We start from the raw sequence: 26,472 nt of genomic DNA, 5'->3' as shown, positions 1-26,472 counted from the left end.
ATCGTACAGAATGTCAAGCAGTTGCTCATACGTCACACCCTTCTCCAAAGGCAGAACTTGATTTTCACCATCCCTGAAAATCCAATCCTTATTTTCTAATTCCCAAACACCATTAAATGCAACAAATATGGAAACAGACGAATCTGGATAAAAAAAAACAAAAAAATAGGTCAAAAATTAAAACTATAACATCAAACAACATAAAATCGATTCATATCGAGGTCAAACTATCAAACTATCGAGGTCAACCCATCGAGGCCCATCAAGTTCCATCGAATCCAATCGAGTCCCATCGAGGCAAACACTACATAAATTAAGTTCTATGCCTCTATCGAGGTCCATCGAGTCTCATCGAGGTATCCATTTTCCCTTGATGTGAGGGTTTTATCGAGGTCAATCGAGGACCATTGAATCTCATCGAGGCATATCGAGGTAGACAAATGATATAAACAAATGAGGGGTTTATCGAGGACCATCGAGTCCTATCGAGACAGATAAAAAACCCAGGAAAAAAAACCAAGACAGGAACGAAAATCAATTCCGACAGTGAAAAATTACAATAAAACATGAAGGCATGCACAGATCTGTTCGAAATAGCAAAAGCAATGTTGATAAACAAGTTTCCTCACTATATATAAAAACTATATACTTACCCATACGATTTTTTATCCGAAATCCAAAATGAAGTCCTTGCCTTGAAATGATTCACGACTTGCCCTGAAATCCAACCTCGAAAATTTGTATAGATTAAGCTGCCTTATTTTTTTTGTGTACAATAGCTTGAGAGATAGAGAGGGAAAACGTGAGAGATAGAGAGGGAGAAGACAATGGGAGAAAAAGAGAGGGAAATTTATGATAGGAGCATTTTCGAGAATCTAAATAATACTATAATAAAAATGTGATGTTTTTTTGGCTTGGTATAATTTTATTATACAGTACTACTTAATGCATTAAAAATCAAATTCTCTTTGGATATTCACACTAAAAAATGTAACTCTCATATATATTATATTATTGTGAAACACTTTGTTACATTTATTTAATTTAAACATTATATTATAAATAATATAACATTTTTCTCTTCCACCTTTTCTTTCTAACCAAACACACATTTTGTTTTTTACTTCCATGAACTTTCCTTTCCAAATTTTTCTTTCCCACTATTTTTTTTACAATCTATCTTTCTCTTCCACCTTATTTTCTTTAACCAAATATGCATGTTTTTATTCTTCCATCCACTATCCTCTCCAAAAATTTCTTTCCTAATACTTTTTTAACCATCTATTTTTCTCTTCCACCTTCTTTTCTTTCAAACCAATCATACATGTTTTTGTTCTTCCATCCACTTTTCTCGTTTACCAAAAATAGTGTCAATGACGAATTATTATGACTTTAAACGAAACTTACATCCAAAATCAGGGAATTACATCTTTTCTTTCATTCATTCATTCATATCGACAATTTGTAAGCCATGACGAAAAAGTTATCAATCAACAAACAAGTTGTACGCACCTATATAAACCATTATAGTACTCAGTTTTGATATTCCATTAACATTATACAAACTTAAAACACGCATCACCATTAAAAAAAGAAACAAAAAAAAAGTTGATATATAAATATTCCAAGATAAAGCAAGGCCGGCATCGGCTGGGCCAGCTGAGCTTTGAAAGAGTTAATGGACTGGGCCAGGCCCAATTCGATGAGCAAGTACGGTTAGGTGAAAAGGAACGGTGTCGTTTCGAGGGGAAGTTTCATGTCAATTTCCCTCAGCTCCGCTCCAACTCCCCATATTCAACTGTCATAACTGGCTGGCTGCCTTACTTCACTCAAACCCACCATTATTCTTCTTCCACCACCAAACTCTTCCCTTCTTCTTCTTCTTCGTCCTCCCTCGTTTCTCTTTCTCTTCCATGAAACCCTAGGCCCAAATGTCCTTCTCTGCCCTCTTCCTCATCGCCGTCCGGGCCTTATTACTGCTCTCCTTCTTCAACTTCGTCGCCCTATCTCAGCTTCAAAACGATGCCGCTTCGTGCCCTTTGAACTTCACCGTCCTTCGGCAACTGGCCCCAAGCCCTAGACGACGTTCTCTCGACGTCACCAACGAGTGCCGGTATGTCCTCCAAAGTCTCCGACTCGTCCAGTCTAACTATCTCCGACTCACCAACTCGTTTGTCCCTCCTCTCAACTCGTCTGACTCGTGCTGGTCCGATTACCAAACCCTGCTTAAGGATTACGTTCCTAATTTTGATATTCGATCCAAGTGTGGCTTTCAAACCAGCTGGATCTCCCAGGGTTGCATGAACATCACCACCAGGGCGCAGTTCGAAGCCGTCGTCCCCAAGTCGGTGGTGAATGGTATCGTTGATAATTGTAACCAGTCGCTTCTTAATGGTTCGCCCTGCGCCGCTTGCACAACCAGCCTGTCCAATTTGCGGGCCTTGTATTTGACCGGAACCTCCATCGGGAACGTCTCCGATTGCACGGCGTACCCGTCGATTTATGCGGCGGCTTTCGCCAACCAATTTGGACCCACCGATATAGGAACGGCCAACTGCTTGTTTTTGCTCGATTTGACGACTCAGAGCTCAGCAGGTATGAAAAAACGGAAGAAAATTGTGATTTTGATCGCTTTGATTGGTTCTGGTTTAGGGTTGCTGGTGATAATTGGTGGGGTTTGGTTGTTATGGCATAAACATATGGAGTATAAGGTGAAGAAGAGGAAGGAGGAACTCTCTAAAGATAGAGAGAGAGGTTTGGGCTCGGCTTTGGAGTCCATTAGTGGTAGTACTAATTTGATAAAGTTTACTTTTGATGAGATTAAGAAGGCAACTAGAAACTTCTCTAGGGATAACATAGTTGGGAGAGGAGGGTATGGGAATGTTTATAAAGGAGTATTGCTTGATGGTAGTGAAGTTGCTTTGAAGAGATTTAAGAATTGTTCAGCTTCAGGTGATGCCAATTTTGCTCATGAGGTTGAGGTTATTGCTAGTGTTAGACATGTCAACCTTGTTGCTTTGAGAGGTTATTGTATTGCTACTACTCCCTTTGAGGGTCATCAAAGAATCATTGTGTGTGATTTGATGAAAAATGGTAGTCTTTATGACCACTTGTTTGGATCTCCTGATAACAAGCTCAGTTGGCCTAATCGACAAAATATTGCCCTGGGGACCGCAAGGGGTTTGGCATATTTGCATTATGGGGCACAACCCTCAATCATCCACAGAGATATTAAAGCTAACAATATACTTTTGGATGAGACTTTTGAAGCCAAGGTAGCGGATTTTGGACTTGCAAAGTTCACACCTGAGGGAATGACACATTTGAGCACGAGGGTAGCTGGAACCATGGGATATGTAGCTCCAGAGTATGCCTTGTATGGCCAGTTGACAGAGAGAAGTGATGTGTACAGCTTTGGTGTTGTGCTTCTTGAGCTTCTAAGTGGGAAGAAAGCACTCCTTGTGAATGATGAGAGTCAACCCTCTCTTGTAACAGATTGGGCATGGTCTTTAGTAAGGGAAGGGAGAGCTTTAGATGTTATTGAAGATAATATGCCAGAAAAGGGTGTGCCTGAAATCTTAGAGAAGTATGTGTTAGTTGCTGTTCTCTGTTCTCATCCACAGTTGTATGCCAGGCCAACTATGGATCAGGTTGTGAAAATGTTAGAAACAGACTTGTCAGTGCCCAGTATCCCGGAAAGACCAATTCCTCTAGTAGCTGATCTTGATGACATTGAAAGATCTGTCAGCAGTAGTGGCTCGGGTAATCTCTCGAGTTCTGGCTTTCATCAATATCACAGTTGACATCCTTTGGTTGCTAGTACGAAAAGGAAAAAGGCAGAACTTCCAGTATAGAATGGTGGCAATGAAACTAAATCTAAAATATCAGGTCCTGATTGGTATGCTTGCCGGATATTCTTGTCGGGGCTGCACGGTTCCTGATTCTGGAGATAGCTGTTCTGTATCATTAGTTCATTCTTCTTAAAGCTTTTAAATTAAACAGATAATGATTTTAAACATACCACTGACGTTTCAGTTTCATTTGTATCATATTCAATAGCCTGATTGGATAGAGCATTAGAATTGTATATAATTGTGCTATATCAAACACATTCATTTTCTGGTGCATCTAGTGATTTTTGTGAAGCTGATGCCTCTTGTTTTTGGATCTTTTCTTGTGCATGCTTGGTCTGCAAGACGTTATGTATACCGTAGTATCATATTGATCCATGAGTTGACCTTTGGATTATTAATTTATTATAGCAAACCTATCAACACTTTATTATGACAAATGTGGGAGAAAAGGGAATAATAATACATTCCTTTTCTCTATTTAATAATAGGACTGCAACAGACAGATTTGGCCTCTTCAATTCATTGTAATAAACGGCTAAGATTGGTCAGCATCGAATGAACGGTTATGATTGGTTCAGCTTCAGTGTAGTATTTCCCTTTTCATTACGGGAACAGGCTGAAACATAAATAACAAATTTCTAGTGACAAGCTTATAACCCTAGACATAGAATGCTTTGCATGAGAAATTTAAGAATGATTTAGAGTTGACATACATTTCTATTTTTCTCATCAGCTAAGGTGAACTTAAGAGAGTTCAGCTCCTTCGGAATTTTCAAACAAGTTCATGGCCCTGAGGCCGGACTCTGGAAAAGTTTACAAGTTTTGCTCATTAAGTTCTGTTTTCCCAGTTAAAATCGCCACTCTTATGATCATATTCTGGGAAGGTTCTCATAAATAAAAGTATTCACAGGCCAAGGTTCTGACATCACTTGGGTCCAAGCTGTCTTTTATCAGCCAATAATTGTGGTTTTAAATGTATGTTTTTTTCACAACCCTGACAGCACCAAGTTTGATTTAGGTAATTTAATAGTAAATCAAACGCAATGAAGCAAACAGTTCTGAAATAAATAAAATGATGGTAGTTGGTACTTCCCTTTCGTAGTTTTTAGCGAGAACCAAAAATAATTAGATTTGCAATCCTCAAAACTTAAAAAAGGGTTTGTTTGGTTGGGAAACTTTTCTGTATCTCATTGGCTCTTGCCCATTTCGCTTTTCTACTCCAATTAAAATCAGACACTTAGTACAAATAGGTAATGATTTATGGAAATATCATCTTGTCCTCAACAATAGACTTATTATATATATTTATATAGACGATGAAATGTTTGACTCTCAACTAACATGAATTGTTAATATGAATTATATTCAAATGAGAAGCAAAATTGGTATTTTCAAATCCTACGTTTGATTTTTTTGGCATTAAAGTTATAGGGAATCATCCGAAAGTTATATCAAGTAAACACCATTTATTTTTATTATTACTTAAAATAACCAAAATATACAATCATAAATATTTTAAATTAATTTATGATAATTTTAAGTACACCAAATTTTATTATAATCATAAAACTATATCTATCTATATATTAATTAAGAAATTACATATTATATTATATGAACTTTTTAAACAATTTACAAAATATGACTTTTTTTTCTTTCAAAATAGTTAATTTATGGTTTTTTTAAACCATTATCAATTTTATTGGTTTATTTTTTTTTGGTAATAATTCATGAGTATGCCATATTTTTACTATTAATCAGGTTTTGCTTAATTGTAATAGTATTTATGTAATTTCACTATTATTTTTTTTGGTAATAATTCATGATTATGCCATATTTTTTAAATTTCACTATTATTAATCATTATTTACTTGTTTTATTTCATATTAAACTTTACCAACTTCACAATTCCTCTTTCACTATTACTATTCATCTTCTTCCTTTTTTCGGCTTTTGGTATTCTTATCTCTGCAAGCTCGGCGAGAAACGGACGGGAACGATGGTGTGGGTGAACAGCTGAGTGCGGCGTCATCTATATTGTTCATGGCGAAGGTAAGTCTATCTCGTTCATGCTCTCCATTTTTGCCTCTCGCCATCTTCATTTTCTTTCTTCATCCTTCGTCGGTTTTGCTGGTCTCACAATTGCAGAGACTGTCTTCGGTGGCGAACGGTGGTGCGAGGATCGGAGTGCGTAGGGTGGAGGTCTTTAGTTTTTTTTTTTTCTCTTTTCTTTTGGTGATACTCTCTGTAATGCCCCCACTCTATTGTTCATTGGTTATTTTGATTGGATTTTCAATGTCAAATACATTTTAGAGTGACTGACTGTTCCATCTCTGTTTGGATTTTGAGGTATTGTTCGATCTATTTTTAGATTTTGCCATTGGTATCTCTGTTTTAGTATTTAGTTTAACGTAGTACTATGTTTTTTTTTGCTTTGTGTCATACTCTCTGTTATGCCATAACCATATTATTCATTGGTTACTTTTTTGCATTTTCACTTGCTAGCTACATTTTTTTTTAGGGGTGGCGAGTTTTGAAGTTGTTTGCATTTTGAGGTATTTTGATCTATCTCTATTTGGTGTTTGTCATTTTTATCTCTGTTTTTAGTATTTAGTTTTTATGTAGTAGTTTGATTTATATTCATCATCTTTTAAATAATTTTTATGTGTATTAGAAATGGTTAAAAAGTGAGAGAATGTTGGTCCTTTTAAATGCCTTGATGAGACTGGTTCTTCATTAAATTTGCGTCGTTCTCTTTGAAGTCGGGGGAAGGATTGAAGTGCCCGGGACCTATGAACTATAAAGACACTAACATTAAGGTATTTCAATGTTTTAAGTTTTGATTTTGGCTGATTTTTTTTTTGTATTTTGAGTTGGTGTTTATTTTATTTATTTTTAATGATATTTTTATAGTTGTTGGTTTGAATTATGATAAACTAGTTACTTTAGGTTCTTTGGTATTTTTTTGTTTGTTTATTGGTAACTGGTTATCTTTGTGAGTTTGAATTTTCTTGTTTTCCATGAGTTGTTATTTGTTAATGTTATTGATTACTTGAATACAATGATGATTCATATGATAAGTAACCAGTTCCTATTTTAATTTTCCTTATCTATTGTATTTACCCTGTTGTATTATTATATTTTGTGTTTGGCTGTTTTGGTTCTTGAAATATTTGTTAGTATTTTTTTTTCATAAACTATGTTAATTAGAACTATTCTCATCTATTTTTTCTTTGGTATTAATAGTTTTTATTTTATGTTTCTGTAAAGCAGGGAGGTAATGTTAGTGCTTCATCGTCATTTGTTAGTGGTGGTTTGCGTTCTTCACCCCGAGCTAATGGGTCATCAAATTTCAAGACCACGGCTGTTAGGTCAAAGAAAGATCATGGGAGCAAAGTTAAGGTCAGCTAGTGTTTAAGTGTTGTATATTCAAATTTTTATGTTGTTTATTCATTTTTTTAGTTACTTTTTTTAAATTTTGTTTTTTTTATAGTTAACTGGTTACTTTATTGTGCTTGTTATATTTTTTGCTTGTGTTGTTTCAATGTTGAGTAAAAAGTTAATTTAGTATTGTTTTGTTATTATTATTTTTTTATATTTCTATTTATATGTTTTATTTTAATGTTAAGTAATCACTTACTTTATGTTGTCCACCATTTTTTTTTGGTTGATAAGTTCACAATTACTTTATGATGTTTAGTGTTTTTAATTTGTACCTAGTTACTTTGAAATAGTTTTATCTATTTATCAATGCTTTATCAATGATAAGTAACCAGATACTAACTGTCGTTCAGTATATTAGAGGTTGCTGGTTCCTTTGTCTATTTTTATTTAAATCACTAAAATATATAAACTTTAAGCACATGGTGAATCAAAAATACCAAACAAAGTCATAGTGCATATAGGATCATCCTAACATTCTTACCTTCCTAAGAATGTTAACATATTATGCTAGACATTCTCATGAAATTCTAGAGAGAAAATATGAGAAATAAGACTAAAATTTGGTAGAGTTTTGCTACCTAAAAATTACATAGAAAATGTAAAAGAAGAGTCCCTATTTATAGAGGGAGAAAATGACTAAAAATAAATTAAACAACAATTTGGGGTTTACAAAATAAATCTGAAATATTAATAATAAAATATGATTTTGAAAAATCAAATCTTATTATAAATATTAACCTAGTTATTTTGGTGTATGATCAAAATGCCATTTTTTTAAAATACCACAAAGTGTGAACTTTAAAGCTCAAAATAGCAATTTTGCAAGACCCAATACCCACAAAACATGGGTTGAAAGTGGCTGGTGGCAGAGGAGGGTTTTGACCCATTCCCAACCAATGGGGATGCGCCACATAGGCGCTGGCTGGGAGGGTTGGGCTTCAGCTGGAGATGACTTTGCTAGGCCTAGGCCTGGCTGGTTGCTTGGGAGAGGCTAGGGAGCTACGTTGGAGCTTCTTTGTGATCACGTTTGGGTTTCAAGTTGAGTTGCTGAAAGGAGCTGGGGCTAAAAGTGTTGGGCCTGCGTGGGCTTTAGCTGGAGATGGCTTGGAGGCTTGCGGACAGGTGGCAGGCGAGGAACACGCCAAGTGGCGCGCTGGGGTGCAAAGAGGCTGGCGGGCCTGGGCCGAATTCTGGGCCTATGTTGGGCTTAAAGTTGCAAAAATACCAACTTTTCATCATTTCGTCAGTTTTATTTATTCTTTATTTTCTTTATGCCAAAATGCAACTTTAATTCCTACAAAATAATAATAAATTAAATCATAATCAAATATTTTAATTTATAAAATAAATCATATTAATTCAATGAAAATATTAATTAAAACTTAATTTATTTTGAATATTAAAATCAATAAATATGCATTTTTCACCACTAATCAGTAACTACTTTCTTTTTTGATTTGTTATTTGTTATAAATTATTGATTCCTTATTTATTTTTTTGAGAGACAAATTAAAGGTGAATCAATTGTATGCTCTACTCCTCAAACTCCTACATTTCACGTGTCTAATGAAATGTGAAAAGTTATTAATAAATCAGTTGAGAGACCGCTCAAAGGCAGCACTTCTTTGGAGGATACAAGCAAGTGTCTATTGTTGTGTTTGGTGCTATACAAGTCGTTGATGGTGGCCCAATTTTGGGAAAGATTAGGGAAGTGAAGCCGAGTGCTCAAGTCAAGTCTCCCTTCCCTTATGAAGTTTGGTTCTTCTGAAGAACAAGTTAAACAGAGATGAAAGAGAATTATATTTGATCATATTTACCATTTTCCGGTGATTTTGGTCATAATCACACCGAAGAACAACTTTATGAGTTTCACAATTTGATTGAAAGTAAAGTCAAGCATAGGAACACGTATGTATTTTGGGGGATATGACTATACACAAACTTTGAATGTTACAATTAAAAAGAATAAACCAAAGATAATCTACTCTTCAATGGAGGAATAGTACAAGGGAAATAATACAAATAAGATCAAGTAGTAGAGTGGACATTTGAGTTGTAGAACCTTAGTCACATAAATTGATACTGCAAATGCTTGACACAAATTGAGATTTGTTGTCCAAAAATCTCTATCCTCCCCATTGAGATTGCTTGAAGCTACGACAATGGAATGAGATTGAGATTTACAAGCCTTGAATCTTCAAACAAATCAAGCTTTCTTGATAAAGATCTTGGAGAAAACTAGTAATATTGAAAGCTAGAGAAAGAGATAGGGTTTTTAGGGAGAGAGGTGTGAGTGATCTACAAACTAATAAACTCAAATGATCCATTTAAATAGTATAGGAACCTTCATTAGACTCAACTAATGAGATTAGAGCATTTTAATTTGAATTTTGGAACCAAAAACACGTCATTTGAATTTGAATTTTGTACGGTCCTGTATGGACCACCCTGACGATGGGTCACCTGCACCCAGGCGATGCATCGTTCGCCACCATGCAGGTGATGCGTTGCCTCCCAGAGGTGACACACTATAGGTCCCACTGACTTGGCGCCCCAAAACATCTCCAAATGCCTCCAAACTTTTTCAGTACTCTTAAATACTCCAAAGAAACACTTTGGACCCAAAAAGATAATTTATAGATGCTTATACCAAAAGTCAACTCACACATGTTGACTTTAGTGAAATTGTAACACCCTACTAATCAGTGTCTGTTACAACGTGTGTTTAAAATAGTACTGGACTTGCTAATTGAGTCATTTGGACTAAAACATGTGATTAAGTAACTAATGGTTCAGGTATTAAAAATTTTGGTCAAAAGAATAAACATTTCCATTACAAACTTTAGTCTTTACAAGGGATCCCAAAATAGAAGTTTAAAACTCAGGGATTACAAAATAAGTCGACCTAGGCGGCAAAACAGGGTCCAACCCTAGTTCCTCTGCGATATCTCAGTCGTGGCGGTCGAGCGAACTGTATACGTACACACCACCCCTAACGCTCTCCAACTCATGGCTAGCCAAGCTTCTCTTTACCCTTACTTGAACCACATAGCACTCGTGAGCCAAGGCTCAGAAAGAAAACATATTTAAACATATTAAGATAATCAACATAATATAAACAACATGCTTAACAATAATAATTGTATCTAAGCAAACACATTGTACAAGTATGTGACCATAGAGTCGCACAAGTGTGTATCACACTTGTATTTATTCAAGTGGCATCTGAGCCAAACAAGTGCATAATACACTCTCAGGGTGGCCTAGCCATAACGGCCTGCGTTCAACACGCATAGTGCCGACCACGGCTTATACGTTGAGCTTTCCAATTAGGTCAATCATACATATAATATATTCACCATATAAACGAATACAACACATTCCATTGTGCTTAAACAGATATTCACATACATAATTATAATCATGCTCATTAACAAGGGCCCGAGCCCTAATCATATTTACATTTTAGAATCGGGCCAAGCCCTAATCATATTTACATTTAACAATCGGGCCGAGTCCTAATCACGTGTCTCACGCATTGAGTGCAGTTTTCTTACCTCGAGCTTCGCGTGAATAAAGAGACGACCTCGAGCGCTATCCCTGACCTGAGCCTAGCAAAATTCCTAGTCACAACACAAGTATACGTTCATCAGGAATCAACCTCAGATCCCGAGTTCCAAACTGAACTTTAATTCTTAAAACCATTGTTCCTAGTTAACGTGGCGCTAAAATGTTCCCCGAGCCCCCACGCAAGCTCTCAAACCAAATTCCCAAGCCCTCGAGCTTTAATCTTAAAATTCAGCAAATCAGTCGTTCAGTGCTCCTGGCGCGGTAGTGCGTGCCCTTGGCGCGATCGCGCCCACAGAAAATTTGGGGTTTCCAGGGCCTTGGCAATGTCGCGCCACTCAAGTCCCCAAATCGAAGTTCAATTTCACCCTTTCCGGGACACTAGCGCGGTCGCACCCAACCTAGCGCAGTCGCGCTAGGTCGCCATAAATGCAAATCGAGCCCAAAATATTGGTGTTCTTCCCCAATTACCAAAGTCGCGACCCCCTGCGAAACCAGTCCCAAAAATTCGACCAACACAGGTACTTCCAGCAAAATTTGACCATAAATGACCACATACAACCTAAATAAACTATGCCCAACACTAAATAACCACATAAATACAACCAAACCTCCTTAAAATCCCCAAAATCAAACTTTAAACCCAAAACACCAAAGTGGAAGGAAGAACACCAAGAAAGGTCCAGAAATCTTTACCTCAACTATAGAATTCGAAATCCCCACCACTTGTTGATCCTTGCTAGCTCCTAATCTCCCAAGGGAGCTTAAATTCGTCAAGCAAAATTCCTCAAGGACACACTTGCTTCACTTGTTGTCTTAGCTTCCAAAAATCCACACAAAGAGAGGAAAAACAGAGATGTGTACGTGAGTGATCTAAACCTTCAGCTAAGGTTTCCCTTTCTCTAGATATAAGGTAATTGACCATTTTTCCCCTAGCCAAATCAATGCCCCATAACCAAAACCAAGGGCATTTTAGTCTTTTGGCATAACTCCCATTAATCTCAAATTACCATGAATTCCCACTTAATCCACTAAACCCGAGTACTCACCAAATTAATTCTCGTTACTCAATAAACCCCAATAATTTACAAAATTACTAAAATATCCCTAATCCCACCCCAAGCTGGGTATTTACTCCATTGTGACTTTTCCACTAACTGTTGGAAAAACATATAGAGTACGCAGTGAAATAGGTGTGGTGGACCCATTGTTTAGAACAACAAAAAATTTCATCATTCATATAAACAGTTTATATGAACAAGAAAACATCCTCACAGAAACATTAACATACAATATTATTAATCATGCAACATATATATAAATATACAATATATTTATATATAACATATAAACACATAAACATATGAATATTCAAGAACATAAGCATTTACCTCTTGAAGCCTATCGAGTGTCCTTGAGTTTTTTCGTATATTTATTGATCTTCCTATCCAATGCTTTGAGCACTCAAATCACGATCTTCCAGAGTGTTCTCTACACCTCAAGATATGTGTGGGAAAATAGAGAATATGAGTTTGCAATTTTGGAATCACAAGTATTTCTCAACATATGAGAACTTGGATTATGGTCTGAGAATTGTTAGAATAAAGAAGAAGATGATAAACTTTGTCTGACAAAAAATTCTCATAACTATTCTGAATTGTATTGTGTTGTTATTCTCTTTTTCTCTTTTCTCTCTTGTTTTATTATTATTCTATATCATATATATAGAGATTATTTTATTATCTTATTATTCCTAATAATAATAGTAATATAATAGTGATATCATAATGATGATTGAAATTGATTTATGTAAATATCTAACTTACCAAATTTGAAAAATATATTTTCAAATTATTAATTAATTAAATAAATAAAATAAAAAACAACACTGATACAATATCAGTGTAGTAGTACACGCATGGCACAGTCCTTGGACCGTGTCATGCGTGAACTGCTATTTCCTTTTTCAGGGATATTGCATTTTTCTTTTATTTATTTATTTAATTAAAATCAATCTTCCATAAAATAAGATATTAGTCTTTTTAAGGAAAAGATTACAACTATATTTCAAAATTTAAATTTTAAATTCAAAATTCAAATTGATGATCATCATTATCATCATCTTTTAAAATTCAATAAATCAAAAATTATTTTTGACTTGTCAATTTTATTTTCTTCTACTCAAATAAAATAATTAATTTCAAAGATTAATTAATTAATTTATATATATATGAATTCGAAAATTATATATTTAAATTAATAAATATATTTTTAAAAATTAATAATTAATTACAAATTAATTATTCAACCTCAATTATCATATAATTGCGTACTTGTCTCAAATAATAAAATTCTTCTCAAATTCTCAAATTACAGTTTTAATCTTGTATCAACTCTTACCTTGATATGTTGTTGATTGAGCCACCCTACGGACCTACGGACCTACGGACCTATGAACATATAATATATAAAGCTCCAATAAATATTAAATTATTAATCAAAGATCTTTGATTAACTAATAATATTTATTAATTTCATGATTACTCGACTATAAATATGAGATTGAACTCTTGATAATTATAGAGTACTTTATTTAAGAATAAAGTATGCGTTGATATAATCATTACATACAACGTTAATCCTCTATTAATGATTCATAATTAAAAGGGAATAAAATTGTTGCTTTACCCTTTTAGTTATATCATGTTCCTAGAGTACCATTGACTTTACTAGTGAAGGTTGTGTCACAACAAGTTTGCGATGCGAGCGCTCATAACATTTTCAGTTCCAAAAGTCAACCTAATAAGGAACCATTATTCAATTTGTAAGAAGGTATAGATCCTATATCTGTTAAACTACGTCCCCAGCCATATATATCACCGAGTCCCCAAAACAATTGTTCTTAGCCTGATCATTCTAACAAACCTTAACGCATGAATCAAATGATCAGATGACATATATAGGAGTTTATAGTAACCTCGAGAGTAAGATCATCGTGTATATGATCATCATTTGATGTGTTTGATTAATACTATATAACAGTGTTTAAAGAAGCATTAACAAATCGAATTTGGTCCAATTTTATATATCACTATATATAAAGTACATTCATTAAAGTGTCCTACTACACTAGTGACCCGGATCTAAGTCACTTGTATTCATAATACTAGCAAACCGTACTAGCAGTAATTAATCTAAAGATTCCATAACTTTATTTTACTGCGAGCTATTTTAATATCGATCTTCTTATACCAATATGAGATTAAGACCACATAGATAAACTTTAGATTTTTTTGAAATTTACTTAACATTATCAATATAATATCAAATATAGTCTATTTATATAATAATTCAATTCAATTATTTATTTCATTTAAACATTTGTCAACTACAATTGCTTTAAGGACACTATTCCCAACAATCTCCCACTTGCCCTAAAACAAATTGAGGCATCTCTTTTTAATATGTCAATCACATTCTCCAAACTCAATTTGTCTAACAAAGTCTTTGTAACAGTTCTGTAAGAAATTGTTTTGAAGTTATCATCAAGATTATTACATTAATTATGTAAAATTGTCTTGAATTAAATGATACTTCATTTCATGTGATTTTACCCTCTCATGATTTCTAGTTCTTCTAGAATAGTTGTATCTCCATTGCTTTTGCGATGAGATACTAGTTGTTTATTCTAGTTTGAAAACCTTTCCAGAATGACAAAGAACTTAACTAAATTAAACAGTCTATTTAATTGCTCATAGCTGTTATATTTCGGCTTTTGTGGTGAAACATACAAATCTGAAATGTCCAATACATTTACAGATTAATGTGTCTCCTTTACAATTATGGAAGCTGATTCTGATATCAATCTTTGAAGATTTAAAACTAGTTCATCCTTTGGGATTTTAGGTCTTTGCCTAAATGCACATACATATAATCTCTATTATATTCAAAATACTCAAAATTAAGTTCTTATAATTATTCAATGACTCAATCCATCATTGGATTGACAATTGCTAACTATTCGCATCGTTTAACAAATGTCAAAACATAACATTCGATACATTAAACAGTCTATCTCTGAGTTGTAAGAATAATTGTCTCATGTCATTCTTTTATAGTAAAAGAATAAATAGACATTATTATTTAGATAATACATTACATCCTCTTGACGGGGAAGGCATAAAAACATTTCTTGGATTTTTGTAAACTAAAGCATTTAAGCTTCTTATCCATATAAGTCGCTTGAGACAGAGCCTAAAGATTGTTCTTTCAATCTCTATAGACTTGAATGTATAGAATATTCTTGGCTTTTCTAAATCTAATATTTAGAAAAAATTTAGCTAACTATTTCTCTTCTATTGACGATTTCTCTACATCATTCCTAATGATTAGAACGTTATCAATTTCAAGAATAAGAATCACAACAGAATCTTTCTGGTCGATATCTTCAAATGATTTTGGCATGTCAGTCATTCAGTAAAAACTACTTAGACATCCATTTAAATTTATCTCATAATCCATGCATAAAGAAGTGGATAAGAGTATGTAAACAAATTTAAGTTTGATTACAGTAGAAGATATTTATTCAAGTAATAAATTCTTCTTTCTGTTCATAGCCTTAGGCTATTACCTAATTTTGAAAAGTCTATACTTTCCTCTGTTCTCCTCTTCATCTTGAATATCCTGTTTTAAACTGAAGTTCAATGAACTTTCGTTAGATGTTCAAGAATCCAGATGTCATAGAATTCAAAATTCCATTTCTAGATTCATGGTGTTTCAACCATTGTTTTCCGTAAAATCCTTTTTAATTTCATATACTAGTATGTGAATGAAGTATAGTTAGATTGTGTTACACACAATGTAACTATCTGTACATTTGTAATGGAGTAGTTACTAACTAACACTACCACTACAACAATTATTTCTAGTAAAATTTAACTCGAAAATATAGTGATTATAATAATTATTCTTCATTGAAGTAGTATTAAAGAGATACAAACTCTTTTGTAATCTTTTATGATTATTAAACCATTTCACTAAATGACTCCATGGAAAATTTTCAATCTATTCACATAACCACTTGTGAATCCCAACTTTTTAAGTCTTTGATGTTGTACAATCAAATATGTACAGAGTATAACAAGTGTTAAAATTATAGAAATAATAAAAACGATAATGATTACTCATTATTTATTTAATCTTATCTGATATGATTATATTTCATTTCCAAAATACTAATTTTGCTTAGTATTCTAGTTCTATGTGAGTTGGTTTTGAATTTCAAGTTCACATGCAAATTACTTGAATTCCAAGTTCAAGTTTAGACTTCCTTTTGATCAGATCAAATAAGTCTCTAAGTGACTTTGCTATGAATGTTGCACGAAAATTCCTAGAAATTTTATTTGCATTCAATCAAAGTTAAACATATCTTAAATACAATCAATATTGACTCACAATTTATTATTTCTTTTATCTTTGAACATCAAAATGTTCAACATACATCTCTATGTATTAGCTAAACAATTATGTGATTTTTGAGCCTTTATTAGAGAAATGTCTTTTGGTTAATTTTAATCAACAGACTATACAAACAAGAAGAGAACCAATGAATGGTTCCGATAAAAGACTGTCTTTTATTTATTTTATGTGTCTAATTAATTACAAGTCAATCTCAAAAATAATTCACATATATGTTTCACTTAATTGTGGTTGGAATAAGATGTCTTATTAAATCTATGATTTGCACAATAATAAATAATTCATAATTATCATTTATACTTATTGACGCCATTTTTCGTCAATTTAGAAATGAAGAGCACTAAACACAAAATCATAAACATAAAGAGGAAACACACGATTTTTTACGTGGTTCAGCAGTTAAAATCTGCCTAGTCCACGAGTCAATATTATTCAACTATGGAATTCTCTCAAAACTCTTTTTAAGGGAGCGATTCAGCAGAGTATTCCCAGTGCCCATTTCAGTGTGTCTACAAATGAATTTCTCCAATCTATTTATAGACTGGTTTACAGAATATCTCCCTCACATTTCGTGGAGTTATGATTCAAATATCAAAATAAATACAATTAAATGCATATAAATATATAATACGCGTATAAATCCCATGATATTCGAGATTCATTAACAGATTACAACAAATCCCTTAGATATAGGGATTTTTAAACGATAACCGCGTCCACACTTGGCCATCGACCTCACACGTTCAATTTACATATCTTCGAGATCAACAAATCATCACGAGCTTGCCAGCTCGGCTTCCCTTGGTCTAATTAAGTATCTTTATCGAGGTCGCCTCCTCAGAGCATGCGATATTCAGGCTCAAACCTTCTTGACTGATGCTAATACAAACAGACCAGGAAAATTAAACAAGTGTTGAACCCATGTCACTATAACTTCAAGCTTGGATCGAACCTTCGAGATCACGTGGTTCCAAGCTTACCACCTACGACGTCATCGTTTTAATATTGAATGAGACTGTCAAACTCGATTCTCATTAATGATGATCTCATGACTACTTTGCTTATTTCGAGCTTACACTTTACCTGACTTTCGAGATCAAAATTTCTATTATCAAAATTCGGGTGTAACATTTTTCCCCCTGAAAAGTATTAGTTCGAATCCTATGAGAAGGAAACTTTTGAACTGCTACTTTCGAAAATCGGGCCACCTAACACACTCGAGTGTGGACATGCGTCAGCCAAGGATTGCACAGTTAGAGTACTTGAGTACCTTTTACATCTGCCCACGTCTTTTTGTGTCTCTTTTTTGCCGCCGTTACCATATTTACACCCCATCCATTGGATCAGACTCCAAATCAAACCAACGACCCAGATTAGTCTGACCCTTGACATCCCCTGGGGTCTATAAATATGCCCACTTCGTCTTCCTCATTTTACTTTTAATCTCTTTCCAGAAAAAAACTCGTACCAGAGAAAGAAGAAAGACAAACCAGAGATTTCTTTGCATGTTCTCCAAACCACGGAAACAATATACCTCCAACACTCTCGATTTTGTGACGTCCTTCCTTCTACCAACATTCTAGTCGACGATTTCATCATTCCCACGAACAACTTTGTGTAAGTTCACGTCCTTAATTCTTTCCTTTGGTATGTATATATATTATTTTTCACTTCTTCTTTCTGTCTGAGAAAACATTTACTGGTTTTTATCAGTTTTACGTTAATGCTTAGGCAAACTTTTGATCTGAATGATGTTGTTGTAGTTATAGCCACTGTTTTAGACCCTAGAATTTTTAGTGTACATATGTAAAAATGGGGATATTCTGATTAGAAATAACGTTTCGTGTAAGCCAAGAAATAGGGATTTTGATTTTGGGTTTTAACTGCACAAATCCCAAAAATATCACTCTTTTGGGTAACCGTCAGCTTTATCTCTGGAAATTCGGGATTCTTAAAACTGATATCCACTTCCCCACCCTCTTGTGTGGGTACACGCTCGAAATTCGAACTGTATAATAGTTCGGGGCTCACCAACGAACTCATCTTACCCTTTCGAGACTTCAGTCTCAATTGAGGTAAATTCGCGTCTCGAACCTTCGAGCTTAGATCGCCAAAACTACACTTTCTTTGTGATTTCCCTTGTACTGGGCCCTCACCCTTTTCTTTCTTATTAGATGTTGCAGTACCTTGAGACCCGGTGGGGGCCCAAGCTCGCTATTCCTTACTCCTCATCAACTCCCAGTCCTGAATCACCTTTTACACGGAACCAGCGCCTGATACGCGAGCATAGAGAAAAGTGCGAACAAGAAGACATCCAAGATCGGTTTCGATGTCAAATTGATGAGGTCGAGGAAAGAAAGAGAAGAGTACTCTGGGTCGCGGTTTATCCAGACCCGGACCTCGAAATCAGACCAATCCCACTAGACCCCAAGCTCAAAGTCACCGTCACCGTCACCTTCAAGCCTGTGCACTTTCTTTCTTACTGATGGAAGACCTTTCACATCGTCCTTCCACCTCCCAAGCCATTTCCATTCCTACCTCGAGAGAGGAATTCTTCGAGGCTGAGCACTATTGGAGCTCAGTCACTTCTATTAGCCAGATATCTGAGATATTGGCTTTCCATGGACTTAAACTTTCTGGCACCTTGATGTGTCGGCCTGCGACTTCGAACGAACGGAGCTGCTTCGCCCTGGGAGATGGAAATCCCAATAACAAAATCAAGCTCGTCGCATGGAGTCGCGAGCATATGAAGGCAGAGGCTTTACTACCTCTGAAAACGTATTTCAAGTATTTTCTGGACTTTGTGGGGCTTGCCCCATTCCAGCTCCAGACCAATTCCTTCAGGGTCCTATCAGCCCTCAGGTCGCTATACCATGAGTTGAACTGGGATGGGCCCTCGCTCAAGAGATATTATATCTCTTTTGTCTCAAAAGCAACCCATCTCGAGCTCGTGGTGGGGACAACTTTTATTACCTATCGAGCTACCCCAAGGAGAAAAAGCTCTTCGAAGACATGCCAAACCATCCCCTGAATTTCAAACTCGCCTTCTTCTGGACGTACGGTCTCGCTCCATCCAGATTTTAGTCCTTTCAACGTATCCATAAGTATCTTATCACACTTACCCCCCCCCCCCCCCCCCTTTCCTTTTATTAACTAGCTGAGCTTGGAATATTGATACTTAGTTGTTCCTGCAACCAATTATCATCGCCCCATCCCATCAGAAACGATGTTGGAGCATAGGGCAGCCCTGCTCCAACTGCCCTATGGTTGGAGGTCCTTGTCCTACCTTCTCCATGAGGACTAGCTCCGAGCCTGCGACCTCCTAGAGGAGGGCCAGTCTACGGACGACTCGACTTACCGCAAGTACTCGAGGTGGGACCACGTGCCGCTTCCTAGTGCCAGACTCCCCCCTAGGTGGAGGTACTCGAGCTTGCAGGCTCGCGCCCCAGTGGCTCACCGACAGGATCGACCTTCTTCGGGAAACGAAGCCCAAGACGAAGCCTCACCGTACTTGGATGATGGAGGTAAAGTCGTGCTCAGCTCCTCTATGTGGTCTCCTCCATGCTTAAGCATAAACCCGATGTACTGATCCTCTTCCCGGATCCTAGGGATAATTTTCATGTATGGTCATGGGTAGATTATAGAGTGCGTAGGTTTGATAGCTGGTTAGGTCAGTATCAAACCATGTATAGTTTGAATGAGGTCTAGGATGGGGTCGCTGTTTAGTACGGAACAAACATGTATATAGATCTTTCGAGGCTATCTCGCACATATATCGATGGGACTCCCTCAGCGTCCTCAGAAGATAGGGAAATTTCCTGATCATCGAGTTCAAGCTCGGTTGAGTATACCAGTTAGGTTTCTTTTATCCTTGGTCTTGTTCCTTTTAGAAATCTTAGCTTGATCACTAAAGTATGACTTGTGTATTTTGCAAGTGCCATGGATTCTGATCTCGACAACGTACTTAGTCGTCCCTCGGTGGCCAAGGCGAGAAAACGCCAAAGGGTGTCTCAAAGAGGGGAGCATCCCTCTAAGGTACTCAAAAGACCCGAGGTGGTCCCTCCAGCCTCGACCGCTCAAAGCCCGACCCTGGCCATCACATCTACTCCCGAGGTCAGGGTAACAACTGAAGTTTCCGAGGTGAGGGTAGCTACTGAAGTTGAGCCAGTGGCGCCCCCAAACCCCCTGTATCTTCCTCCGGCCCAATTCTTTAATCGAGCTCCTGCTGCCCAAAAAAGAGCTCCCACATGAGAATGAGTATGGACGATCTCCACCCATGTCCCGGAATACGTGGTCGACAATGCTGCTAGGTCTCATGGAGTAAATCTGGGCTCGGACATCATGTCCTGCGTGGGCCAAAGTCTCAATAATCTCGGCGCCCCCTAGTGGGAGTTCCTCACCTCCTGCCACGATGCCAACACTGTCTTTGACAAAGGCAGCGAGCTCCTTTCCTTGGTAAGTTACTTTTGTTGTAACCTTTTTACGTTATTCTGACTTATAAGTCCTTTAATAACCCATGTTTATTTTTGTGTACAGGCATTTGCTTCTTTTGTTCAACACAACTTTAAGTTGAACAATGAAGTGGCAACGAGCAAGGCGCATGCTCAAGCGGCCAGGGATGCCCAGCTGAAGCTCGCGGACGAGCTCAAAGCAGCGAGGCTAAGCTAAAGCTGAAGTTGAAGGTTTCCCTGGAGACTGCCCAGAAGGTGTCTGACCTTGAGTCAACTATGGTGGTAACCTTGAAAGAAGTTGAGGCCAAAAATTCCGAGATTCAGGAAAAGGACTCCAAAATCAAGGAACTTTAGGAGCTGAACACCAAGTTTGAGGAGGAAAAGAGGGCAATCTTCGAGATAATTGAAGGTGAGAAGGCCCGCCTTCTTGAGGAGTTTAAGACCAAGAAAGATTGTGTCGTAGACATGGCGATGTATCGAATTTGGGTCAACAACCTTGATTTCGATACCAGCTTCCTAGACAGCTTAGAGGCCGAGTTTGTTGACAAGTGGCAAGCTCGGCTTGAGGAAGAGGAGGATAAGCTTGAGGCCGAGAAGACGGGGGAGGCACCAGGTGCTGCTGGTGGGGAGGCATCTACCTCGTGAAGACGAGGTCATGGGCTGCGTCCCATTAAAATTTTTATAACTTAATCTATTATTTATTTTATATGTGCCCTTGGGGCGGAGACAATACATAGCTCGATTTAGAGCTATTTTTATTAAATATTAACTTTAATCTTTATGCATAGCTCGAAAGCTTTTTATGCATTTGATTTTATTCTAAGCTTTTTGCCTTAATATTATGATTTACATCTATGGGTTGAAATATTTTGAGCATATTATATTAAAGGCTTGCTTTTATATTTGTTTTATTTGTACAAATACATCTGTTGGATTTAAGCTCGAATTTCAATGCACTCATGCACAATTTTATTCAGAGTATCCACGTTCGACTTCGTTAATGTCAAGGTCGAGCCTTACTTTTACCATGCACCCGAAAGTACTCAATTGGCATGTAATTTTAATAGTTTAGTTATATCTTGCTTTTTTAGTCCCTTTTTCTCACCCTTGAGTATATCCTCTAGGTTACGAGGTCGAGACTTATTTGGCAAAACTTTCCAACCTTGGGATCGAATTTAATTCACAGTTGGTTTAATTCCAACTTCTTTTATTGTTGCTTAGGTCGGTTTGTTCCAAACTAAATTAGCTCGTGTCTGGTTAGTGATCCATACACTTAAAAAATTTATTGTCGGGTTAAGTCGAGACAGTTTTAGCTCGTGTGTGTACTTATAAACTTTCATGTCGGGTTACTGATCCAGACATTTTATTTTATGTTATTTATTTTTTCAAACCTATGGTATGATCATATACCACTTATGCCCCCCCTTAATATCCTGTGAGTGTGATCATAGGTTATTAAATTAAGAGAGTATGCAAAAAATACAACATTAAAAGAGAATACAACTTTTTTGAACAAAACTTAGAATTTATTGATGAAAAGCAAAAAAAAAAAAAAACTTGCTTGATGTTCCTATATTATTGATAATAAGGTCGCAAATGTTCGCCATTCCAAGCTCGTGGCACCAACTCTCCGTTTAACCTTGCCAGTTTGTACACCCCAGGTCGAATGATGGACTCGATTTGGTAAGGTCCTTCCCAGTTAGGTTCAAGTACCCCGACAGACGGATCTCGTGTAGCTAAAAATACACGTCTCAGTATCAAGTCTCACAATCTAAACTTCCTATCTCGAACCCTCTTGTTGAAGTATCTAGTGGCTCACAGTTGATAGCAGCATTTTTCAATTGTGTTTCATCTCATTTTTCTTCAGTAAGGTCTAAACTTTCTTCGAGTTGGGATTGGTTCGATGCCTGATTGTATGCATGGCTCTGTATTGTAGGGATTTCGACCTCAATAGGCAACATGGCCTCGCATCCATAAGCTAGGGAGAAGGGAGTATGTCTCGTTGAAGTCCGCGTTGTGGTTCTATAAGCCCACAAGACTTGAGGCAATTCTTCAGGCCACCTCCCTTTTGCCTCCTCCAACCTTTTCTTTATGGAGCTCTTTAACGTTTTATTCACCGCTTCGACCTAGCCGTTTGACTGGGGATGGGCCACGGAGGAGAAACTTTTTATTATCCCATTTCTCTCATAGAAATGAGTAAAAAGGTCACTGTCGAACTGGGTTCCATTGTTTGATACTATTTTTTGGGCATCCCATATCGACAAACGATATTTTTTACAACAAAATCTAAGACTTTCTTCGAGGTAATAGTGGCCAATGGTTTCGCTTCGGTCCATTTTGTGAAATAGTCAACCACGACCACAGCGTATCGTACTCCGCCCTTTCCAGTTGGCAATGATCCTATGAGGTCAATTCCCCATACTGCGAATGGCCATGGGGAGCTCATCATGGTGAGTTCGGTAGGTGGAGCTCGTGGAACTGAGGCAAACCGTTGACATTTATCACATCGTTTGACATATTCGAACGAGTCTGCCTTGACTGTGGGCCAGAAATACCCTTGTCTTATCACCTTTTTGGATAGATTATGCCCCCAGTGTGGTCTCCACAAAATCCTTCATGGATTTCTCCCAAAATTTTCTTTGCCTCGGGTGGAGTGACACATCGGAGTAATGATATAGAGTATATTCTTCTATACAACCTTCCTTCCACAATAGTGTATCTTGGGATCTGATACATCAAATTTCTAGCCTCGTTCTGGTCTGCTGGGAGACTTCCAATTTCGAGGTAGTCAACTATTGGGGTCATCCAGGTTGGTTGCGAGTCAACCATTCATACATCTTCTTCGTTAGACTCGTTAATACTCGGAGTCAGAAGAAACTCCACTGGGACCACATTCAGTGTATCGGCCTCGTTAGTTGTGGCGAGCCTGGCCAATGCGTCTGCATTTGAATTTTGTTCTCGGGGGACCTGCTCTACAGTGTAGAATTCAAACTGTCTGAGTGCAGCTTTCGCTTTCTCTAGGTACACGACCATTTTGATGCCATGAGCCTGATATTCACCCAAGACTTGGTTAACCTCTATCTATGAGTCACTATAGCAATGTATAGCCTTTGCTTTGAGCTCTCTGGCTACCCGAAGCCCTGCTAGTAAAGCCTTGTATTCAGCATCGTTGTTTGATGTTTCGAAGCCGAACCTTAAAGCTGAGTGGAATCGGTTTCCCATCAGGGTCATTAAGATGATACCTGCCCCCGATCCATTTTCATTAGAGGATCCATCGACATAAAGTTTCCACAGCTCGTGGGCTGGGGTTACAACTTCGTCATCTGAGATCTCGGTACATTCGACAATGAAATCTGCCAGGGCCTGCCCTTTCATAGTTATTCTTAGGTGATATGTGCTCTAGAATTGCCCGAGCTCGACAACTCACTTTAACAATCTTCCTGATGCTTCTGGCTTGGACAAAACTTGTCGCAATGGCTGGTCGGTCAACACATAAATAGGGTGTGCCTGGAAGTAAGGTCGGAGCTTTCGAGATGCATGTATCAGGCTCAGAGCTAGTTTTTCCATTAATGGATATCTTGATTCTGCCCCTAGTAATCTTTTGTTGACGTAATACACAAGTTTTTGTACTTTTTTCTCTTCTCGCACTAGTACTGCACTAATGGCGTGCTCAGTTGTAGCTAGGTATATATACAAAATCTCTCCTGTGATTGGCTTGGACAAGATTGGTGGCTTGGCGAGGTGCTTCTTAAGATTCTGAAACGCGAGCTCGCACTCCTCTGTCCATTCGAATTTTTTACTCCCTCTCAAAAGATTAAAGAATGGGAGGCATCGATCTGTAGATTTCGAGATAAACCTACTTAAAGTCGCCATTCGTCCAGTTAGGCTCTGGACATCCTTATGCTTTCGAGGTGAAGGCATATTGATTAATGCCTTAATCTTGTCTGGATTCACCTCTATTCCCTGTGCATTTACTACGAATTCAAGAAACTTTCCCGAAGACACTCCAAATTAGCACTTTTGTGGGTTAAGTTTCATGTTTTATTTCCGAAGCACAACAAAACATTCTACAAGATCATCCACATGGTTATCGTTACGTTTAGACTTGACCAACATGTCGTTAACATAAACTTCCATGTTATTTCCTATCTACTCGGCAAACATCCTGTTCACCAGCCTTTGGTATGTGGCTCCAGCGTTTTTGAGCCCGAAAGGCATGACATTGTAGCAGTATAACCCTTTGTCGGTTACGAAGCTCGTATGTTCTTGATCTAGTGCATGCATGGCGATCTGGTTATATCCAGAATAAGCGTCCTTGAATGACATGATGCCATGACCTGCAATGGCGTCTATGAGCTGATCTATTCGAGGTAAGGGAAAACAATCTTTTGGGCTTGCATTGTTAAGATCTGAGTAGTTGATGCAGGTTCGCCATTTATCGTTGGGCTTTGGGACCAACACTGGGTTGGCGATCCAATCTGGATAAAAGGCATCTCGTATAACCTATCGACTTCTTCTTTGAGGGTTTTCTTTCTATCATCGTCCATGAGCCTTCATTTTTGCTGCTTCTGGGGAAGCTTTTGTCAATGTTCAATGACATTTGGACTGATTCCGACCATGTCCGAGTGTGACCATGCGAACACGTCCTAGTTTTCTTTTAAGAAGCAAATTAATTGCTATTTTGCCTTTTCGGAAAGATTCTTCCCCACCTTTACCGCATTTGTGGCATCTGTTCCTTTGAGTGTCACTTCCTCGAGCTCTTCCAGAGGTTTGAGGTCGGCCCTTTCTTCCATTCTTGGGTCGATTTCCTCATCTATCTCGAAGACGGGCCCATCTGTCTCCTGAACAACTACCAGTGTCTGCGCACTCGTTTAATTTTTTCATCTTATGGAAATATTGTGGCACTCCCTTCCTGCGAGCTAGTCTCCCTTCAACGTCTCGATGCTACTAGAAGTCGGGAACTTGATGGCCAAGTGCCTGACAGACGACAGTGCCCCAGCCCAATTAAGGCGGGTCTCCCGAGCAGTACGTTGTAGGCCAACGGGAGGCCCACCACTACAAACTCCATCATCTTGGTTACCGAGAATGGATAGTCTCCCAAGGTTACGAGGAGTTCAATGGATCCCATACAGGCAATTCCTTCTCCTGAAAAACCGTACAATGTTGTTGCACATGCTTTCAAATCGCAAAGCGCGAGTCCCATCTTTTCTAGAGTGGCTTTGTAAAGGATATTCACCGAGCTCCCATTATCAATTAGGACTCGACGTACCCTCTTGTTCGTGAGCTGGAGAGTAATGACCAGAGGGTCGTTGTGAGGAAATTGGACGTGTGATGTGTCTTCTTCAGTAAATGTAATGGGTTGAGTCTCAGTCCTCTGTTGTTTTGGAGCTCGTGGTTCAGGTTCGTATGGAGAACCGTCTCCAGTCTTGAGCTCGTTTACATACCTCTTTTGGGCATTCTTTCCCAAACCTGCAATATGAGGTCCCCTGAGATGGTTACTACATCTTCTCCATCAATCGGAGGGGGTCGCTCATCCTCCTGAACTCGGGGTTGTTATGTTGGGCAGGTTGTGCAGCTGCCGCCCTCTGACTTGTTGAGGCTTGGTTGTAATTTTGGCTTCTAACATATTGTTCGAGATATCCTCTCGAGATCAAGCCTTCGATCTTGTCCTTCAGCTG

At 37.5% G+C, this 26,472-nt stretch overlaps 1 protein-coding gene and 1 long non-coding RNA gene across 5 annotated transcripts in view; both read left to right on the top strand.

The window, feature by feature from the left end:
- The first annotated feature begins 1,858 nt into the window (after nt 1-1,858).
- On the top strand, nt 1,859-4,127 carry LOC133792515 (probable LRR receptor-like serine/threonine-protein kinase RKF3). The gene has a single exon (XM_062230427.1). The coding sequence runs from the start codon at nt 1,932-1,934 to the stop codon at nt 3,801-3,803; it is 1,872 nt and encodes a 623-aa protein (XP_062086411.1). The 5' UTR covers nt 1,859-1,931; the 3' UTR covers nt 3,804-4,127.
- A 1,636-nt stretch (nt 4,128-5,763) lies between these two features.
- LOC133827602 (uncharacterized) overlaps nt 5,764-26,472 on the top strand; it is a 29,462-nt gene continuing 8,753 nt past the window's right edge. For 2 of the 4 annotated variants that reach the window (XR_009890461.1, XR_009890356.1), the window contains exons 1-3: nt 5,764-5,906; nt 6,003-6,673; nt 7,128-7,256. This is a non-coding gene — a long non-coding RNA (uncharacterized LOC133827602). Of the gene's footprint in view, nt 5,907-6,002; nt 6,674-7,127; nt 7,658-26,472 lie in introns of those variants that run through there. The other 2 variants (XR_009890408.1, XR_009890305.1) reach the window with 2 other exon arrangements.

Source organism: Humulus lupulus, chromosome 1, assembly GCF_963169125.1.
Source record: "Humulus lupulus chromosome 1, drHumLupu1.1, whole genome shotgun sequence".
NCBI classification, from domain to species: Eukaryota; Viridiplantae; Streptophyta; class Magnoliopsida; order Rosales; family Cannabaceae; genus Humulus; species Humulus lupulus.
The sequence above is the reverse complement of the archived record's forward strand: the minus strand, read 5'-3'. Positions and strand labels throughout refer to the sequence as shown.